We start from the raw sequence: 21535 nt of genomic DNA, 5'->3' as shown, positions 1-21535 counted from the left end.
TCATAGCAAACACTCTTTTCCAACAACCCAAGAGACGGCTCTACACATGGACATCACCAGACGGTCAACACAGAAATCAGATTGACTATATGCTCTGCAGCCAAAGATGGAGAAGCTCTATACAGTCGGTAAAAACAAGACCAGGAGCTGACTGTGGCTCAGACCATGAGCTTCTCCTTGCAAAGTTTAGGCTTAAACTGAAGAAAGTAGGGAAAAGCACTAGGCCAGTCAGGTATGAATTAAATCATATCCCTGTTGAATATACAGTAGAGGTGACAAATAGATTTAAGGAATTAGATCTGATAGACAGAGTGCCTGAAGAACTATGGACAGAGGTTCGCGACATTGTACAACAGGTAGCAACCAAAACTATCCCAAAGAAAAAGAAATGCAAGAAAGCAAAATGGCTGTCTGAGGAAGCTTTGCAAATAGCTGAGGAAAGGAGGGAAGCGAAAGGCAAGGGAGAAAAACATAGATATGCCCAATTGAATGCAAAATTCCAGAGAATAGCTAGAAGAGATAAGAATGCCTTCTTAAATGAACAGTGCAAAGAAATAGAAGAAAACAATAGAATAGGGAGGACCAGAGATCTTTTCAAGAAAATTGGAGAGATGAAGGGAACGTTTAATGCAAAAATGGGCATGATAAAGGACCAAAATGGCAGGGACCTAACAGAGGCAGAAGAGATTAAGAAGAGGTGGCAAAATTACACAGAAGAACTATACAAGAATGAGCTTAACGTCCCAGATAATCACAATGATGTGGTCACTGACCTCGAGCCAGACATCCTAGAATGTGAGGTGAAGTGGGCCTTAGAAAAGCTGAGCAACAACAAAGCTAGTGGAGGTGACAGTATTCCAGCTGAGCTATTCAAAATCTTAAAAGACAGTGCAGTAAAAGTGCTACACTCAATTTGCCAGCAAATTTGGAAAACTCAACAGTGGCCACAGGATTGGAAAAGATCAGTTTACATTCCAATTCCAAAGAAAGGCAGTGCCAAAGAATGTTCAAACTATCGCACCATTGCACTCATTTCTCATGCTAGTAAAGTCATGCTTAAAATCCTACAAGCTAGACTTCAGCAGTATGTGGATCGAGAACTACCAGAAGTACAGGCAGGATTTCGAAGAGGCAGAGGAACTAGAGATCAAATTGCCAACATACGCTGGATCATGGAGAAAGCTAGGGAGTTCCAGAAAAACATCTACTTCTGCTTCATTGACTATGCTAAAGCCTTTGATTGTGTGGATCATAACAAACTGTGGCAAGTTCTTAAAGAGATGGGAGTACCAGACCATCTTATTTGTCTCTTGAGAAACCTATATGCGGGTCAAGAAGCAACAGTGAGAACTGGACACGGAACCACTGATTGGTTCAAAATTGGGAAAGGAGTCCGGCAAGGCTGTATACTGTCGCCCTGCCTATTTAACTTATATGCAGAGCACATCATGAGAAAGGCAGGGCTAGATGAATCAAAAGTTGGAATTAAGATTGCCGGAAGAAATATCAACAACCTAAGATACGCAGATGATACCACTCTAATGGCAGAAAGTGAAGAAGAACTAAAGAGCCTCTTGTTGCGGGTGAAGAAGGAGAGTGCAAAACTTGGGTTGAAACTTAACATTAAGAAAACCAAGATCATGGCAACTGGCCCTCTCAATTCCTGGCAAATAGATGGGGAAGAAATGGAGGTAGTGACAGATTTTGTTTTCCTGGGCTCCAAGATCACTGCAGATGGGGACTGTAGCCAAGAAATTAAAAGACGCTTGCTCCTGGGGAGGAAAGCCATGGCAAATCTAGACAGCACACTAAAAAGCAGAGACATCACCCTGTCAACAAAAGTGCGTATAGTCAAGGCTATGGTCTTCCCAGTTGCAATGTATGGCAGTGAAAGTTGGACCATAAGAAAGGCTGAGCGCCAAAGAATTGAGGCCTTTGAACTATGGTGCTGGAGAAGACTCCTGCGAGTCCCTTGGACTGCAAGGCGATCAAACCGGTCAGTCCTAGAGGAGATCAATCCTGACTGCTCTTTAGAAGGCCAGATCCTGAAGCTAAAACTCAAATACTTTGGCCACCTAATGAGAAGGAAGGACTCACTGGAGAAGAGCCTAATGCTGGGAAAGATCGAGGGCAATAGAAGAAGGGGACGACAGAGAATGAGGTGGCTGGATGGAGTCACTGAAGCAGTAGGCGTGAGCTTAAATGGACTCCAGAAGATGGTAGAAGACAGGAAGGCCTGGAGGAATGTTGTCCATAGGGTCGCGATGGGTCGGACACGACTTCGCAGCTAACAACAACAATTTCCTTTACTATGGATGGTTGATTGGGAAAAAAAACTATCTACCACTTTGGTATCTTCACTGACAATCTGGGACTGCTGTCATTATTTTGGTCTTTTTCATATTTAATTTTAGTCCCATTTATTCACTGTCTTCCTTGACTTTCATTACTACAGCTTGCAATTCATTTGCATTTTCATTCAGCAGAGTAGTTTCATCAGTATAATGCAGTTTATTGATGTTTCTAACTCCAATTTTAAAACCATGTTCATCTTCTTCCATCGATGTGGATTAGATGGGCATTTTTCAAGCAAATGCTGTAAATAATCCAAACCTGGATTGGTGGGAAATCATTTACACACACACAAGTTCAAAAATGGGAGCATCTAAGAATTAACTAGGACTCAGACTTACTATATCTTGCTCAGTATCATAATTTGATTTTTTTTCCTATTACTCCCTTCCCACTGATTCTGGCTGTGTCATATATTTTGAAGCCCCGAGTGAATCTGAATCTACAGGCAATTTTATAAATTCTGTATTTGATGAAGTATAAATGCTTTATCTATTCAGAGAATAAAACTATAAAAGAGCTTTAAATCTTGCTTCTTGCTTCTGCTTCTTGCTTCTGAACATATAGACACTTTTTACCTCACTATTTTTTACCATTATGAAACCTTGCAAATTTAACTTCTCCTTTAATGCATTATAGTTATCTAGTGGTGTAATCAAGTATGGTGGCCAAGCTGGGGGCTGAGGCCCCAAGAACCCCAGTGTGGCTTTCAATTATTAAGCCAATCCAGTCTAAACATGGTCTTCTGTCATGCATCCACCTAGTCATTTATCTAAGTCACCATGAAGGGTAGGAGCAGATCAGCATGTGAAAATGAGTTGTGGGTGAATGTGGTAGATAGCTTCAAGGTGTACTTACTCTGGTGGTTTGTCTGTGTGTGTGTGTGTGTGTGTGTGTGTGTGTGCGTGTGTGTGTGTGTTCAAGTCAGTGTTGACCTGTGATGACTACTTGGGCTAGACTCTGCTATTGCCTCCTTCTGCAGTTTAAGGGAAAGTAACTGGCCCAAGGTGCCTTTTGGCCCTAGAATTCACAGTCTCCCAGTTTCTAGCCTTATACCTTAATCACTAGACTTGCTCTCCCTGCTGGCAGCCCTCATCTGCTGAGAGATTGTGTGTGCAAGCCTCAAAGGGTCTTTTCCTTCAAATATAGAAGCTAATTGCTTTACCGATTGCTGGGAATCATTTGCCTTGCCTTGCCTGACAGCTGCATTTATTCACTTGCACTTATCTTACAATATTTGTAGTCCTCAGATTGTTACAAGGTAATTTTAAAGAGGAAAAAATACATAAACAAGCAGAAAGAGCATTTATAACATCCTTTAAAAAACTGATTGTAAGCAGGTAGAAATTAAGCAAAAAGATGTGCCAAACTGCCTCCATTCGTTCAAACATGAACAAAATAACATAAATGAATTATGTGCATTTTTTAAGAAATCATAAACAGAGCTGGAAATGACAGGAATGAACTGAGAATAGCTTTGTCCATATTTAGAAGAGAGATTATACACTTCCCAGCCATGGACATCTGCAGGTGGATGAAAGGGAGAAATGATACCTCAAATGTGATTGTGTAAATTGCACAAGGATGTCATGATACAGCTAATGCAAATTATATAACTGCATTGTTTGCACTGTGAAGTCATGATCCATGTGACTTCATTCTGACAGCACAGTGGATTCTAATGGTGTTACTGCTGTTTCTTATTCGGACGTGACGCCCAGAATCCACTCAGCTGGTTGATTCTTTATGCTGCCTAACTTTTATTAACTTGCCTGAGGTGTTTGTGTTCTACTCTAGTGCCAACTATAGCAATATAAAATGCAGGGCTTGCTGCAGAAATCTATGCTTATGTGCAGTTAGATTTTGATTTGTTTGCATCATATACACACCCACCCACCAAAGAGATGCCAGTTAATCTCCTATTGTCAGGCAGTGTCCACTGGTAGACACATTTTTTTTATAAGTTATCTTCCGTTGCCACAGTTTTGCTTCTGTCTATATCTCTATTTTTATTGTTATATTGACACTTTAAACTCTCTACCCAGAGTCATTTTGACAAGATGGGTGAACATAAAAATACAATGAAATAAATAAATCACTCCAAACTCAATCAATCAATGTATAAGGTAGCCTTTTTAAAAAGGCATAAATTTTTTATGTATAAAATGCAAAACAAAGAGCCTCATCCAATATGTTCTGCACTTAACAGGATGTGAGCAATTTTAAGACAGCATACAAAGCAGGGACTATATATTACTGGAATCAAGTTAAAAGTGTCAAGCCCATAATGCATTTCAGTGTTCACATTCTCAAACCACTTTTTGTAGAAACCGAATACAGAAACACGTGTTTCTCATGCTAATGCTCTCCACTGGGTTCTGTGCTTGGACTTTGTTGTTCTCCATTGGCTATCACCAACACTTAATAGAAGCTGTTTCATCCTTTTTCTTTCCTAGTTCTCACTCATCTCTTACATTTACTCTGCCAGCAAAACCCTTGAGGAATTCCCCAATAGCATCAGTACAGGACTAAGCATGTGCTGAACCTGAATCTTCATATTGAACTTCTCTTGGTCATTTGGCAGCCCAGTTGATTGCCAGTTGGCTTCATGCCATCCCTTCCTTGACTATTCATATTATTTTAAATATATTTTTATTTAAGAAAATTTATACAGCCGCCCAACTCACCCTCAGTGACTCCGGGCACCTTACAAGGATAATATAAGGATCCATTATCTTTTCAAAGATAATTATGTGATGATTTTCTGCAAATCTTGGAGGCCAATAACCTCCTTACTTATTGATACCGTGCTGGTCAGTTGCTAGATTCCCATCATATTCCCATCATGTTTTAAACTTTTTAATTATGTTATTTTTCTGAGGATTTGTTTTCTCTGTCCTGAACTATAAGATTCACTATCCAGATACTAGAACTATATACTGTCCCTCCCAGTTCTCAAATATTTTATATTTCCCTTGATCCAGTGGCAAATACTATTCCATTGTGCATCAGTCTATAAGCACAGTAGCTTACGTGCACTACATAGTAGCTTCTCAGTTGCTGATCGATTCAATGTCACAACCAGAAGGCCAAATTATGAAGGCATAGATCTGTCCCTTAGTTGTGTAAAGTGCTGCTTTGACAGTGAGTTTTCCAAGTACAGTAATGCACAACTTAACAAGATCAATTGCCCTTATACAGTATTATCTCCAGGATATAAGTTTAATCCTTAATTTATTCAGCTTTAAACAGTCTGTAAAAGTTATGTAGGCTGCTTATCTTTACCTTATCTACCATGAGGTTAGTCATGGCATGCATATTTTTTCAAAGCAAAGGAACCACGTCAGTTGATGAAGAAATAGTAAATGCAACTGCCAGTAGTATTTACTTAACATACTTAGTTTAAACTATTGGATTTAACCAATTTTCTCAGTTCACACCAGATGCTAACACCAGCCACACAAAAACCGGCCCTAATTTATAAGGCATTAATGTTCTAAATTGTTTGTTTAAGTAAGCATAGAATCATATCCATTGTTTCCTTCTGCTGTAATGGGAACAGCGTGGTATTTCATCCAGAGTTGCTTCCATATTTGAGGTAGCTTCTAAATGAATTAATAATCCTTCTTAGCCCATTATTAATTATTTCTCTGATTTGTCTGGGCAAGAAAATGTTATATGCCACTAAGCCTAATAAGAATGAAAGATGATGCTCAATTTAGCAACCTCAGCAAGCCATCAAATAGTGTGGCTCATGCCAGGACAAATAAAGTAAAACTACAGTTTTAAAATTACATCTTGGCTTGATCCAGATGTAGTTATATTCAGGATGCATCCCATGGGACATAACCAAGAAATTCAATAACCAGGAGGCAAGCACTGCACTGAATAGAGAAGGGGATGGGATGACAGCAAAGTGAATTAATGAGTGATTAGTGCAAGGTTAGAAAAAAGATGAGCTACATAAAAGAAGGCTGCGTGTTCTGCAGCCTTCATCTGGCAGGAATGGCCAATGTGTGAATCAGCAAGGCCAGATGCCATGGCTGCCTGTTGAATGCCTACACAAAGAATTTTTACTTTTCAGGTCAGAGACCCAAAGATCCTGACAGAAGTAAGCTGAAAACTTTTCTCAGGTTACAGGGGCACATTTAACAGAATATCAGAGTTGGAAGGGACCTTGGAGGTCTTCTAGTCCAACCCCCGGGACAAGCAGGAGACCCCATAACATTCCAGACAAGAATTTGAAAGAACCATCCCTTGTATTAGCATAGCTTTTTGCACTACTCAGCAGGACCCAAACATGTCTCAGAAGTGATGAATCACTGTAGTCAGATCTAGTGCTCATTTTTCTGACTGAGCTGTATGCTACCAAGAAAAAGTAGGAAAAAAGAGATCCCCTCAACAGGGATCATCCTCACTGGGCATCAACCTTACCTAGTACTGGACTCATTGTGCTGGATACTGAGGCCAAGTTTGCAAATTACATAACAGAGCTATAACCCATAAAGTCTCCACATATGCACATCCCATATGCTTTATATTCCAGGATTCTTGCAGACATTATAAATGGTGAAGCATTTCTAAAAACAAGGCAACTGGCAAAGATTGTGCTAATATCCATTCTAAGTAGGGAATGATTATATCCAAACTAAATTACTCAGCTTACACCTGCTGTTACCTTACAGTGCAAGTGGGGGGGGGGAAGCCAAAAGGAACAGAGTGTGATTTTAAAGTCCTTAGTTCATTTGATTAGTATGATTAAAACCATTTCAGTTCTCCCTCTAGTCATATTATATTCTATCATCTTTTTTGTAAAATAAAAGTATTACACAATATGGCTAAGAGAAGCAGCCTCCAGATTTATTTTTAAAAGAAATTTTTCTCCTCTCCCCACTTACTTGCCAATAAACCATTTTTTAAATTCAATTATCTGATTATTTTGTCCCAAAGCTTATCGGCATTGGTTCTAGCAATTGTACAGAACCTGGAATGGGAAGCTTCTAGGAAGAAGGAACTGGGGGTAGCAGAATCTGTTCAAAAATTCAAAATAATAAATTCACTGTTTTCATCCCATGTGAATGCACAAACATGAACGCAGGATTTGAACAGCTGCTATTCCAATTCTTTTCCATAGGAAACTCTCCTCGGGACTTCTGTCATACCCCTTAAAAGACTGAAATCTGTGTTTTCTTCAATCTGCAATTTTGTACATCTTTCAGAGTGATATTTTTGTTAAAGTATTGGAGTGGATTATGGCAATTGGAGTCATTTTTATAGTCCACACTAGTCATATACAGCTTGAATTCAAACAAGTTAGCCTAATCTGTGATTTAGCATGTCATGGGAAATATAACCATAGTTTAGTATGTCCTATGTACTAGACTATTCCAATATGCCATATAATGATTTGTTTCAACACATTTATTCATTTACTGCAGCTTCTATGTCAGTCAATTCCCAAGGTCTCTAAGCAAATACATCCACACTTAGCATTGAATGCAAAGCATGATAAGCCAAAAAAGTAAGCCCTATAAAAATACATGAACATAATTGCATCAGCAAGAAACACTGAACTTCCACAGCCCCAAACACACTCCTGAATCACCACGGCTCTTCTTCAGATACACTTTATGTGGCTACAGGAATTGTTTTTTGTTTTCCCAGGGTTAAACTTTTTGTTGAAACTTCCATAAGGAGGCATCCTATGGGAAGAGTTAGACATTTAATTTTCCCCTCTAGTAGACTTGGCCTGAGGATATCTAGCATTGATCTAGCCATTTTACATTTTCATTCAGCTTGTTCTAAAACTTCTGTTATCAGTGGGAGATGTGCAATGAACTCTGTTCATAAAGGTTTAATGTTTTCCAGGTAATTATCAGGGTCTTTGTTAGCTCTCTGCTGCATCTAGTTTTAGGATCTGCGTCATCATCATCATCATAGGACATACAGTATCTTTCTAGCACTATAAGTTTGATGGAATGGTTTAAATATCCTCACTGTACAGTCTTGGGAACTACTTGAGTAGTATACATGTAGATTACAAGAGATGATACATTTTAAAAAATAACTTCTCCTGTAGTTGTCTTCATTGAGATCAACAAAGACTGTCCTGGATTTTTTCCTTTCATGTGCAGAACTTCTAAAATATAGAGGAAGGCAGCACCCATATAGTCTTTGTGCTCAATGAAGCCACCAAAGCTGAATTGGTGATGTTTCCAGAGCATATTTCAATATTTCCTAATTTCCTAGCAGGCTTTCAAAAGCTAGTGATTTGATAGCAAACCAAGTTTTTATTTTATTGTTTTTTATGCATCTCAAATATTTAATATGCCAGTTTTTGTAATTTTTGTAGTTACTATTTAATAGCAACTCACTTTATCCTTAGGAACACAAAATTTTACAAGCAGAATAATGAAATGGAAAGAATATTGAAAGGCAACAAAAGTACAGAATTTATTAATCTAACACAGCCGTATGCTGAAGTACTTAAATTTTAGCTTAAATAATATTTTTCAGAATAGAGCTGGAAGGGACCCTGGAGGTCTTCTATCCAAGCCCCCTGCTCAAGCAGGAGACCATTATCATTACCCTATTTAAACAAGATTCTTAGAACCAAAACATAAATACCTTTAAACATATTGATAAATTATTCAGACTATGTTTGGAAGGTTTATATGATTATATGGTTTATATCAGGGGTAGGCAACCTTGGCTCTTTTATGACTCGTGGACTTCAGCTCCCAGAATTCCTGAGCCAGCATGGCTGGCTCAGGAATTCTGGGAGTTGAAGTCCACGAGTCATAAAAGAGCCAAGGTTGCCTACCCCTGGTTTATATTGTTAGAATTTTAAGAAGAATAAATATTACAGGGTAATAGAAAAAACTATTGTTACTTTATCAGATGAGGTGGGAGGATTTGCACAGAAAGTTAATATTTCAGAGTTGTATATAAACTTTTGTAATTATACTATATATCATTACACCAATTGCAAAAAAAGGTTAAATTGCTTGTCACATATTGGACATCTAATAAAAAAATATTTTAGACATAATGAGTGAAATTGGGAATATTCTACTGACTTTCACTCATTCCAGACCTCCTATACCACGGGTCGGCAACCCGCGGCTCCGGAGCCGCATGCGGCTCTTTGAGCCGTCTCCTGCGGCTCCCAGCTGCCTGGTGCGCGCGCACCTCTTTGAACGGGCAGTGGTGCGTGCGCACCTCTCCAAATGGAGAGTGGCGCCGCCCGTTCCGAGAGGTGCGCGCGCACCTTTCCGAAGGGCGGAGGTGCGTGCGCACCTCCCCAAACCTGCAGGTCTCCACGGCCCCGCTTCTTGCGAAAGCTGCCGCGGCCCATCTGCACGGCAGCTTTGCAAAGCTTTGGAACCGGCGCCAGGCAGCCAAACTTTCGGGAACCCTTGGGTTTTTTTTTCTGACATTGCAGCTCGCCCTTGAGGATCGCTTACTGAATTCTCCGGATTTTGTTTTGCTTCTTTCCCCCCCCAACCCCACTCCCTCCACCTCTCCCCGCCGTCTCCAGGCCCGGTTGATTCGCTTGCCCGTGGCGGTAAAGGAGGAGAGAATCGAGCAAGCTCCCCAACAGTGAGGAAGCCGCAGCAAAACGCCCTGTCTGCCTGCTTCTTTCCGCTGCCTGGCTGGGCTGGCTGACTCTCCCGCACGGCTCGCTTGCCTTGGGACCTAGTGTTGTTTTGAAGGGAGCTAACATGGCGACGGCTGCCTCCCTCCCCCGATCGGGGGTCTTATTGGGTGGATTCAATGGGGAGGGTTAAGGATTTAAGGTTAGATGCTCCCCTCCCCTCACTTTCTCCAGAGAAGGCATGGAGAGAGCAGAACCGAGGGGGGGGAGGTTGAGGAAAGCGGTTCCACAATGTCTGGCTAAGAGGGAAAAGCCAGCGAGCCAGTCCCGGGAAAGATCCCTACCGAGCAATCGGGAACCGCAAGGACTGGGGCAGCGGAGGCGGCTCCCGGAGAGCCCGTGCTCCGGGCGGTCACTTGCTTCGCGTCTCCTGAGGGAAGGGGGGGGCGACTGGAGCGGGCGTGTTTCCTCGCCTGCTGGGCGCCGCAATTTGCCCAGGGAACGCGTGGGCCCCGAATGGCAGCGTGGAGCGAGGAAGCGGACAGCCAGGGCTTCCCCGAGAGCCGCGGCCACACAGGGTATTCCTTGCCGCGCAGGCTGCTGAAGCCTGGCTCTGACGCCACTATGCCTCGGCTAGACTCCGGTATGGAGTGAGCGAGCGAGCGAGTCCGCTCCGCCAAACAGTGGAAGCAGAGTCCCCGGCCGCCAGACTCAGCCCGAAAGGTGGCCAGAGGAGAGCACAGAAGAATAGGCGAGACCCCTTTCTGGTCTTCGTGAGGTAGCGCTGTCTTGTGGAAGACAGCCCCCCCCACCCCACCCCCGGTTGCCACGTCCGCCTCTTGACACTTTCACGATACCCCACCCCCCCCTTTTTTGTTTGTTTCTTTTCACCAAATGAGATACAAGGGGGGTGGGGTGGCTTCTTGGACCCAGTCCGGGAGACAGCTGGGGAGGTTAATTCCCCTTCAGGCGTGCTCTGAGACTCAGGCGCGCGGCGCTTTTCATTTGCGGAGCCGGGGGAAAAAAGTTGCCTTTCCCCAAAGTGCCGCGACACCCTTGAAGCGACTCGTAGCGGGCCCCGTTTTCCCCCCTCCGCGCAACATCTGGCTATTCCCCCATTTGCCAGGTCTGCAACTAGAGGCGAGCGCCTCGCCTTCAGCCGAAGGGCAAAAGCCCGATCTCGTCCCGCTCCCCTGTTCCCTCAGAGCGCTGCCGGTGGTCAAGTAAGTGAGGCTGATGATTTATTTACACGTGAGACAGGGAGAGATGATTTCTTTATTCCGCCGGCGAGCACAGCACCCGGCAAGCTTTGGCGAGTCAAGAGCGCGGCTCTGGGAAGCGCGCCGGCCTTTCCTGCCTGGGTTTTATGAGGGACGAAGTGAGTTGGGCTGGAAAGCTGCGAAATGACCGCGCTTTCCGTTCTGCCTGGGAGGATAAGGACAAATATTGTTAAAAATTGTTTTTAAAAGAAGCATCCCCATTGGATATCTTTTCTATGCAATATGTTGATAATTTATTTCTACTACTCTTGGAAACATCTCTTCATACCTCTCTCTCCAGATGATGTTTTAATGAGGTAATTGCTTTACCATATTTATGGTATCTTAAACCAGACTAAACAATATTGTTATCCTTTAGCGGCGGTTTGGAGAGTGCGCGCGCACCTCTCCCAAGGACGGCGGCGGCTTTCTGACGCCTCCGGCTGGAATCACACCCATTAGCAGCACCACCAGGAGCGTCCGCCAGGGCAAACGAGGGGAAGGGCGGCTCCCCCAGCCTCGCAGATCCTCGGGAGCGGCAAGGACCGGGTTTCTGCTCGGAGGGAGGGGGGAGCGCAGGGGCCAGGCTGGGCACGCGAGGCGTTGTTCCCCTCCCGAACGCGAGGCGTTGTTCCCCTTCCTGGCTGGGCTTCTTTGGGATGCTGGCGCCTGAACAAAGGGCGGGAGCCGCCCAAGGTGGGCTGCAGCAACTCGCTTCTCTGCCCCCCCTCCAGGCAAGCGGGGCTTCGTCCCCCGCCTCTCCGGAACTGCCCGCGGCACTCCGACCTTCCCACTTTTAAAAGCCGCTGTTCTTAGGAGAAAAGCCCCCATCGCCCCCTCCCCCCTGCGCGCGCCGGCCTGGCCCCGTTTGACGAACGCGGCAGGTCTCCGGACGGGACGGTGCGCACCTCTCCGAAGGGGAGACCCGCCGCCGCGCAGGTGCCTCCCATTTTGCGCATGCGCAAAATTTTTTGCGCATGCGCGGGAGTGGACACACGCGCGCGCACTTATTGCGGCTCCCACTTTTTTGTTTGTGTGACGGAACCGGTTCTGAGTGGCTCTTTTACTTTTTCCGGTTGCCGACCCCTGTCCTATACCTTGAACAATCTCTGGAAAGTTCCCAGGATAGAGTTTTTTATATTCTTTTTTATATATCCTTTTTACTATATTATTATAAATATTGATACATTGTATTATATCAATATAGTGACATTCATACAATATAATTAAAGATAGTTGACATTCTCTTATTCAGATAGCTTAAGAGTTTTGAAAATATAGAAAAATATTCTATCAATATTAATTACAATTTAGGTTATGAATATTACAAACACTAAAATAATTCAAAGTTGGGTTTAATATTGAAAGGAAAACAGAAAGAAACTGCTCACATCAAAGCATTGGTGGAGCAGTGGGCTAATGCCTCCTTAAGTAACACCAGCTGCCTGCAACTAGTGCAGGTTCGCATCCCACCAGGCTCAAGGTTGACTCAGCCTTCCATCCTTCCGAGGTAGGTAAAATGAGGACCCAGATTGTTGGGGGCAATTAAGCTGACTTTGTAATAATGCCGCTTGGGGGGGGGGGGCGAAAGCCCTAATAAGCAGGCATATACATAGAATGAAGGCTACTGCTAAGCTTGTAAGCCGCCCTGAGTCTTCGGAGAAGGGCGGGATATAAATGGAATTAAAATAAAATAAAAAATTTTTTACATAAGAATAGTTTGGTGTTTATACTTAACATTAAAATCTATTGTATAGTTAATTGATTTACATATTAATGAAAGGAAAAAAGATGAATTTATTTATGTTTAATTTTTTTAACAAGAATTAAAGTACCAAAAAGTAGAAAAAGAGAAAAAGGAAAAAGAAATATTAGGTTTCTCCTCTTTGTATACCTGCTAATTTGCAATATTTGTAGATGTTGGAGCCCCTAATAACTCTTAAGTGATTATACTGTATCTACCATACTGTATGGTGTGTTATGTGTGCCCAATCCATTATTGTCAGAATTGTGTTTTCCAGTATTCAGCAACATTTATTCTTACTACTGCAAGTATATTTCTCATTAAATTATTGTTTCCTGTTGGTTTTTTCTAAGATTATACTTAATAGGAAATTTTTGCATCTCAAATATAAATTCCAAATTTTTCTGCATTTTACTATATATTTCTTTCTAGGCTTTTTGCAAGTATTTTTTTATTTGTCCACCACATGTGATAAGACATTCCTTCTGTTTCATGACATGGTCAACATTTACTATGGTATGATTTGTCTATCTTAAATACTATTGATGGAATTGTCTATCATCTATAAAACATTTTGTACCAATTTGGGTATGACTTGGCACGAATCTGACAGATTTAGTCCATTATTCTTCCCATTGCTGTATTGCAAGTATTAAAGATTTGCATCCATTTGATCATGTTTTGCTCCTTCTGTCTCTATGTCATACATCAGTAAATGCCATTGATAGTCCAGGTTTTGTATTAGCATTTCAAGTTGTGGTGTTGTTGTTTTTTTGTTTCTCATTCCTTTTTAAGATCTGATTTCATGCTTCTGACTGCTTGTAAATGCATCAGACATAGTATATTTGAGTAATGCTGTGTTTTTAGCTTATTCATGGAATCTGAGTGAATCATATTTGCATATGTAATTACATTGTTCTTGCTGTTAATTATCTCTGACATAAAAAGCATTAGTCAGGACACATTTTTACAGGAAAAGAGGGGAAGATTCCTTTCCTATTATGTTAGTTGAAACTCTTTCAATAAAAAGAGGCATATAACGGGCCCCTTTCATTATATGCAGTAAAAATACAAATAAGCCCATGCATTTAGTGAAAAGGAAAAGTTATAAAACAATTTGAATTCTGGTACTCATTAAATACATGGTTCCTATTGAACAGATTAATAACAACTGAAAGATGATTGCCAGGATGTCAGTTGTATATGTTTATTAACAGGTTAAAAAAAATCAGAACAGGTATTAAGGTGCTTTGGGGGAAAGAGGGCTTTTTTAAAAGGGAAGAAGGGAAAAATGACTTAAGCTGAAATCCTTTGTGCCTGCTTGCATAGAGTTGAAAGCTTTTGGCAGGGAGCTCTTTCAGCCAACCCCCCCCCCCGCCCTCCCAGAGATAAGAGGAAGCCCAAATCTAAGCAGGATTTTCATCCCGTCAATCGAGAGACAGTATGGGGTGACTCCGGGGAAGAGAGAGAAACCCTTGGAGGCCTGGCTCTGGTTGCACATGTCTCCCTTCTCAAGGACTGAAAGTCCAGCTTGGATTTTGGCAGGGATGATTTTTAATTTCTGAGCAGAGAGGCAATGGACTAAGGTAAGGAGTGGGTATGTCTCAGAAGGGTGGGGGTAGAGAGTCGGTGAAAGTCACATGCAAGTGTCTCTTTGGCCAGGGGCTGAGAATCTTGCTGGGATTTCTGCAGGGAGGATTCTCAGCAGCTTAGGACAGAGATATTCATGTGTTGCCTGTGCTGGGCTTCCCATGGTCTCCTCCACCACCACCACCCATGCTTCTGCGCTCCTTACCTGGGACTCACAAGACTGGTTAACAACCGCAGTCATGGGTACCAAGATTATGGTTGTTGAGTGAAGCAGTCATGTAACATTTCACTTAATGACTACCTCACCCAACATCTGAGAGTCCTATCCCAACTGTGGTCATAAGTCAAGGACTACTTGTATATATCCCAAACATATTTTTTCAAAAGGCAACTGGATTTGTTTTTCCTTGAAGATGTTTCGCTTCTCACTGAACTGAAGAAGCTTCTTGGATGAGGAACAGAACATCTTCAAGGAAAAACAAAAGCCAGTTGCCTTTTGAAAAAGCACCTTTGGGACAACTATGACCTGGATGAATCTCCATAGACTACCTGTATAGTTGTGACAAATTATTTTACAAAATGCCCTTTCAAGGAAAATTAATCACAGATCTTCATCACAAAAGTGTCTTGGCTATGATATTGAACATTATAAGACTGATTTTGAAATAAAATTGTGCACAAATGATGAACATGTAATTGCTAAAAAGTATAAACTTTTATTGAGATTTGAAACAGAACAAGTGAAAGAATATATGATAAAGCAGGCTAAAATTTTTGATTATAATAAAGAGATCAGATAATGGGTAAATATGTGGTTGAAGGGGCTGAAACACTGCAGTATGTTATAATCTTAAAGAGAACATATATAAAATAATGTATTGTTGTAAATGAAACCAGAGAAAGGGTCTAGTATCTATAAAAACATTTCAAATTTATGTAGGAAATTCAAACAAGAATTTTATCATGTTTTATCATGCTGAACATGTAAAAAACTAAAAATGTTGGATTCAAATACATACATTGATTCAGAGGATTTTAAAGATTAATATACAATTGAGACCAGAAGTTTTCCTTTTGGTACTGAAGCAGCTGGAAAAGGCACGGACGTTTGTTCTTGTGTGTGATAAAACCACAACTAGATTATTGAATGCACAAAAGTGAAAAGATTTGGCAATATCTGCAATGAAGGAATGGCTGATGAAGATGATAAAACTTGCTGAAATGGCCAAATTGAATTATTGGATTAGAGAAAAGATAATACATGCATTTATTGCTGACTAGTAACCTCTTATGGGCTTTTGGCATAAAACAAAAAAAATGAACTTATGATTTATGGTTTTGATTATTAGATAGGACAGATTATAGAAGGAAGAGAGACATGATGTAACTTAAAGGAAAAAGGTAAATTTATAATTGTACTTTTCACTGCTGTAAAGAAGATCAGAATTTTTTCTTTCTTTTTCTTTCTTTTACTTTTTCTTTCTTTCACATTTAGCCTTCTCTTTATTTTTTATTTTTTCTTCCTTACCCTGTATTATTTGTAGTAGTTTTTATCTTAAAGATTTAATACACACACACACATTCAAAGGTTTCCTTTGTCAATGTTTCTTATCACATTCTAGCAAAATAGGTGATGCCCTCTTGCAACATGAGCATTCGCATATTCTTTCACCTATGTATGAGTTTCAAGTTGCCTATGCATCTTACAACTTTATTTCAAAATACCTAAAGAGACAATTGAGCCGAAAGTAAATTTCATGTGAAACACAGACTATATTTGAAGTTCTTATAAATTAATGGTTGTAGCATAGGATGGCAAAACACTATTAACGTAAGCATACTGTATATGTGAACAGAGTACAGCTGGTATAGATCCATAAAACTGGTCTCTTTTCATTCTGTTTTAGTTCATGGTTTGAAATAATATGGAAACAAAATTCATAGACTCACCTCATCAACATTCTCAAATGCATTGATCACATCATATGGCAAACAGGAGAGGAGGTCAATTACAAACCAGGTCTTCAAGTAATTCATTCGGATCAGCTTTGGATCAGAGATCACCTCTCCAGCAGGCCCAACAAATGTGGTGTGAAAATTAAGCACAATGTCAACCAAAAAAATGACATCTACGATACTGTCCACTACCAGCCAGGCCACATTGTTCTGTTTGGTTTTAAATGAGACGTTGTAAGGGACTAAAATTGCAGTGTAGAAAGTTAAAATCAGAATCACCCAATCCCAAGTAGTCTTGAAAACACAATAATGTAAAATGATATGTGGTGGGGTCTTTGGTGCTTCTTGCTTGTATTGTGGGAGGATTTCAGAGCCCAACTGCAAAACCTGTAGAAATGGGGGGGGGGAGAGATGAATGAATGAAGAGGAAAATCACTTTCTAAAGGAAACCTAAACACCAAAACATTTTCATATTCCCATATTGTTAATTTACATGGACCATCTTTCCTAAAAAGTTACTTTCCCTGTAGTGTTTGCTTGATAAGTCATCAGCACTGCTATTTTTAAGCCAGGGAAATGTACTTTTTAAATATCATTAGAGGATGAGAACTTATGGGAAACTATTTATATATTATTTACTTACCTACTTACCTCCAACATATCTATGCCATTTAGTCGAGCAACTCTAGGCAGTTTACAGGAGGGAGAAAAACAAAATAAGAATGCAGGAACTTATGTCAAAACTGATATCTAACCTTGATTTTATCTGTGTGTAAATAAATACATACATTAAAATCTGTATCCTCTCATAAAACTCCTCAATCACTCTTGGGCAATGCATCTAGATCACAATACAGGCAAACCTAAATGCCACAGTGAGAAAAAAAGATACATTTTGATGAAAAAACAGTAAGAAGAGGAAAGAAGATCTGTCAGTCCTTTGAGATGACCAGATAAGGCCTTTCATGGCATGGGGCTGGCTTATCTGAGGGACCGCTTCTCCCCAATTTCATCTGCCTACCCCATTAGGTTTGACAGAGACAGCATACTGTGGTCAGGCAGAAAATTAAATTTGGCAGGTCCCAGGAGGTGGGCCTTCTCTGTCTCAGTGCCTACCTTGTGGTACCTTCTCTCCCTGGAAGTGAGATTAGCACCATCACTCTCAACATCTCACAAGTCCCTCAAGACCTGGCTGTGTTATCAAGACTGCAAGTCCCAGGAGACTGAGAAAAGTATGCAATGGTTCTCTTACTGTAGTTAGTATTATTCTCTCATGTTTTGTGTGTTTTATAGTTATTCTTTAATTGTGACTGTTTTTGTGTATTTATGTTTTTTAATTAAGTGCTGTACACTTCCCAGAGTCACTTTCATGTGAGAAGGAAGGAAAAAAAAAATTAAAAATTAAAACATGCTGAGGTTTAATTTATTCTTATAATTCCCAGATATTGGTTTCTAATTTGTAAGTAAGCATGTCAGTCTCTCCAGTTATTAAGGGAAAGCACAAGTTAAAAGCAAATACTTTTCAAGTAAAGTCCATACTAAAAGTGGCTAACTTATCAATACGTTATGTTTTATAAATTGAGGAAGGAAGGAAGGAAGGAAGGAAGGAAGGAAGGAAGGAAGGAAGGAAGGAAGGAAGGAAGGAAGGAAGGAAGGAAGGAAGGAAGGATAGTAACTGTCTGATAGTGGCAATAGGTCATGGGGCTGGGGTTTGTGTGGAAATTGCATACTGATATGCAACATAAGATTTGGGTCATAAGATTTGGGACAGTCTTGATAACATTGCCATTTCCCAGTATATGGATATGGTAAAATCAAAGAGGATTTGAAAGATAGAAAAGTTTGGAGAAACATACTGAATGATATAAACTAGATTAGAATTTGGCTCAGTGATGTTGAAATAATGAGTGCAATATTTAACTGGCAATTAATATGTGCAGAAACATAATCTTGACCTTTATTGTTTATAATTAACTCACCAGCTGTCCTGATTTAAATTCATATGAAGTCTTGTCAGATGCACCATCAGTTAGTACATAGTTGTCAAACAAAAAGCAAAAGGCCCCTTCAAGTGAGGTGTCACATATGAAAATAATTTACCACAGATCTTAAGACTTACTGCATTCAGATTGAACTGAGCAAATATGCCCAGTTCAAAAACCGATACATGCGTCCAAATTTGCATGTAAGGGATGTTTAATGAAAGCTATGCTGCAGCCATATTTCTCCAGCCAAGTAGGTTACTGTTTTGTCTGAGGGTTTTTTTTTCTAGTAACAGCATGAAAAGCATAGCTGAAGCATCATGGGGAAGGGGAGGCAATGTTTCAACATCCCAAAAAAATCTGTTATTATTCATAAGTTGCTCACTAAATAACACCCACATTTTGCAAAAGCAGGAAACATCAGTTAACATATGCCAAAAACAGAATGCCAAGATGATAACAGGGAAGACAGCCTATATGTTCTCCCACACAAAATGATAGTATCATATTTCCATTAAGTGCCCAAAATACATCTCATAACATAGTTTATGCTATAACACAATCCACTCTCAATTCACAAGCTTAGGCAGAATGAATCCAAAATGACATGAATTAAAGCCACAAAGGGAATAACCAGGAACAAAGAGAAAAGAATCACAACCTCAGTCCCATTAGTATTGTAATTCCAGTGATCAGCAGTCTGAGCACAGAACCACTCAGTTATAGTAGGATCTAGAAAGGTTTCTACAAAGAGCAGACAGTGATTCTGCATGCAAAATACTTATAACTTGCTTCCATGTTGGCAAAAAAAGAGGTAAGCTGTGGAAGATTGTACATAAAACAGCTTTTTCTGAAAGAATCAGTGCAGCTTGTCTCTTCATTTGATAATAAAAAGGAGGCAATGGAATATCACTACAGTCACATAAATGCAATATTCTGGCCTAACAGGGATTTGCACCTACCTGTGAAATTTTGACTCAATTGTATTCTCTATCAGCTACTCCAAAGGTTAACATGTGAGTTCAATGGCAGAAACAGCAGCATACATCTATGGCAAAACTAAATTTAAATCTACATTTTTCAAACTTCTTTAACTTTTATAGCGCAAATGGCATGTGGGGCATATGATCTGTTACTTTAAATTACACTCCTATAGAACACATCGAGTAATACACCAATATGTTTGAATTATAAAAGCATCCAATTTGCGTCTGAATTATTTTTATTCACTGAATACATTTAAGCAGTTCTTTTATTGAAGCATTTTAAAACATCAGTATAATGAACCAGGGGGGTTTGAATGTTGGGACCTAGTCTTACCCAGCCTAAAATCTATGGTCATTCATTTATGGTAAGAGACAACTCGCATCTTCAGCTCCAAAGTGATATAGAGGAAAAAAATAATCAGCCCAGTCTTCAGCTGGAGAGGAAAAAAAATGCTTTCTTAGTTACAGAGGGCTTAGTATCACACAGAGAGCCCCAGAATTCTTTCAAAACAGCCCATCTGTAAAACTGTTCATCTTGCTACAACAGGCAGGTCATGATTGGGTCAGTGTTATGGGACTTAAATCTCCTTGATTTGTAATCAGTTAACTCTCAGCTGATTCCCCAACAACAGATAACACTTCTGAGGCAAAGCTATTGGTTCCAAGAGAGTGGTTGCTCTTTAAGTTGTCATAACATTCATAAAATTCAGATAGAATAGAAACATGACCCAGACTTTACCTCTGCTAGACGGGAGTGCTTGTGAACGTTCTCTCCTTTCTGTACACTGGGAGCAAGCTGCTGCAGGACACCTCGGCTGCTTGTTAGTGCACGTGTCAAACGAGCAAACTTTCCCCAACCTAAAGAAATTGCACAGTAGTTAACTACCACTCCAGTTGAACAGAATTTGAACATAAATGCCTTTAACCTTAAAACAATGCAGTGAATTGACATTGAATTAAGAAAAATACTAACAACAAAGGTTGCTTATCATTCAACCCCTTAGGACAGGGGTGTCAAACTCCCAGACCACAGGCCGGACACATCATCTGGAAGCCACCCCCACTCCATTGCCAGCAATGGCAAAACTGTCCCAATATGTTGCATGATGTCACGTGACATCGTGAGTTTGACATGTCTTCCTTAGGGCAACAATAAGCGATGGGCAGATTTTGAATGTTTTGAATGTGCAGATGTGGTCATGGGATGCAGCTACCTTTTTAAAGGGAATCATTCATTATTCAAATGCAGAAAAATTATAAACGTTTATTTCAAATTGTCTTCCTACCATGTAGATAATTCAGTTTAGCAGTTACCCTGTGAGCTATTGCATGTTTCTAACTTACCACACAACTGGACATACTGTGCATGTGAATTTCTATGGAGATTCTCAGTCATCCAGATCATAGTTGTCCCAACGATGCTTTTTCATGAGGCAACTGGACTTCCTTTTCTTTGAAGACATTTCGCTTCTCATCCAAGAAGCTTCTTCAGCTCTGAATGGATGGTGGGGGGATGTAAGGATTTATACTCCTTGCAGACAGCTGGTCTAAAAGCCTGCAAATGACCAGCTGTCTGCAAGGAGTATAAATCCTTCCATTCCCCACCATCCACTCAGAGCTGAAGAAGCTTCTTGGATGAGAAGTAAAATGTCTTCAAAGAAAAACAAGGAAGTCCAGTTGTCTCATGAAAAAGCATCTTTGAGACATGTACATGTGAATGTACAGTGTTTTCAAACTGCTTACATAACTACAGACGCAAAGTAAATAAGTAAGCATTGCTCATTCGAATGAAAAGTTGCTTAGAATGTTGGTACTGACCATGGTACTGAATTGCACATGCAGTTTTTGTTTAAATTTTTCCCCTGTACTATTCTTTTTACTCCCTTATATTAGTTTTATTTTCATGTGATTTTTTTTGTTTATTTGTTTTAGGCATTGTTAGTTGTTATGCACTGTTTTCATTGTTGTGGGTAAATTGTTTTTATATACTACATATTTTATTTTACAAAGCAGCTCACTTGAATGATTTTTGCTTTGTTTTGTTTTGGACGGATTATAAAATTTTTAAG

General features: G+C 40.4%; 1 protein-coding gene across 1 annotated transcript in view; it reads right to left on the bottom strand.

Moving 5' to 3' along the window:
- The window catches only part of KCNH1 (potassium voltage-gated channel subfamily H member 1), a gene marked incomplete at both ends in the record, with an annotated part of 246697 nt that overhangs the window by 181072 nt on the left and 44090 nt on the right, over positions 1-21535 (bottom strand). The window contains 2 exons of the mRNA XM_081329975.1: positions 16493-16885; positions 20206-20324. Of these exons, the coding sequence (XP_081186101.1) occupies positions 16493-16885; positions 20206-20324 (512 nt within the window). The remainder of the gene's footprint in view (positions 1-16492; positions 16886-20205; positions 20325-21535) is intronic.

This window comes from Vipera berus (genome assembly GCF_964194415.1).
Source record: "Vipera berus genome assembly, chromosome: 1".
In the NCBI taxonomy this organism is placed as follows: Eukaryota; Metazoa; Chordata; class Lepidosauria; order Squamata; family Viperidae; genus Vipera; species Vipera berus.
This window is presented reverse-complemented; position numbering and strand designations above follow the sequence as displayed.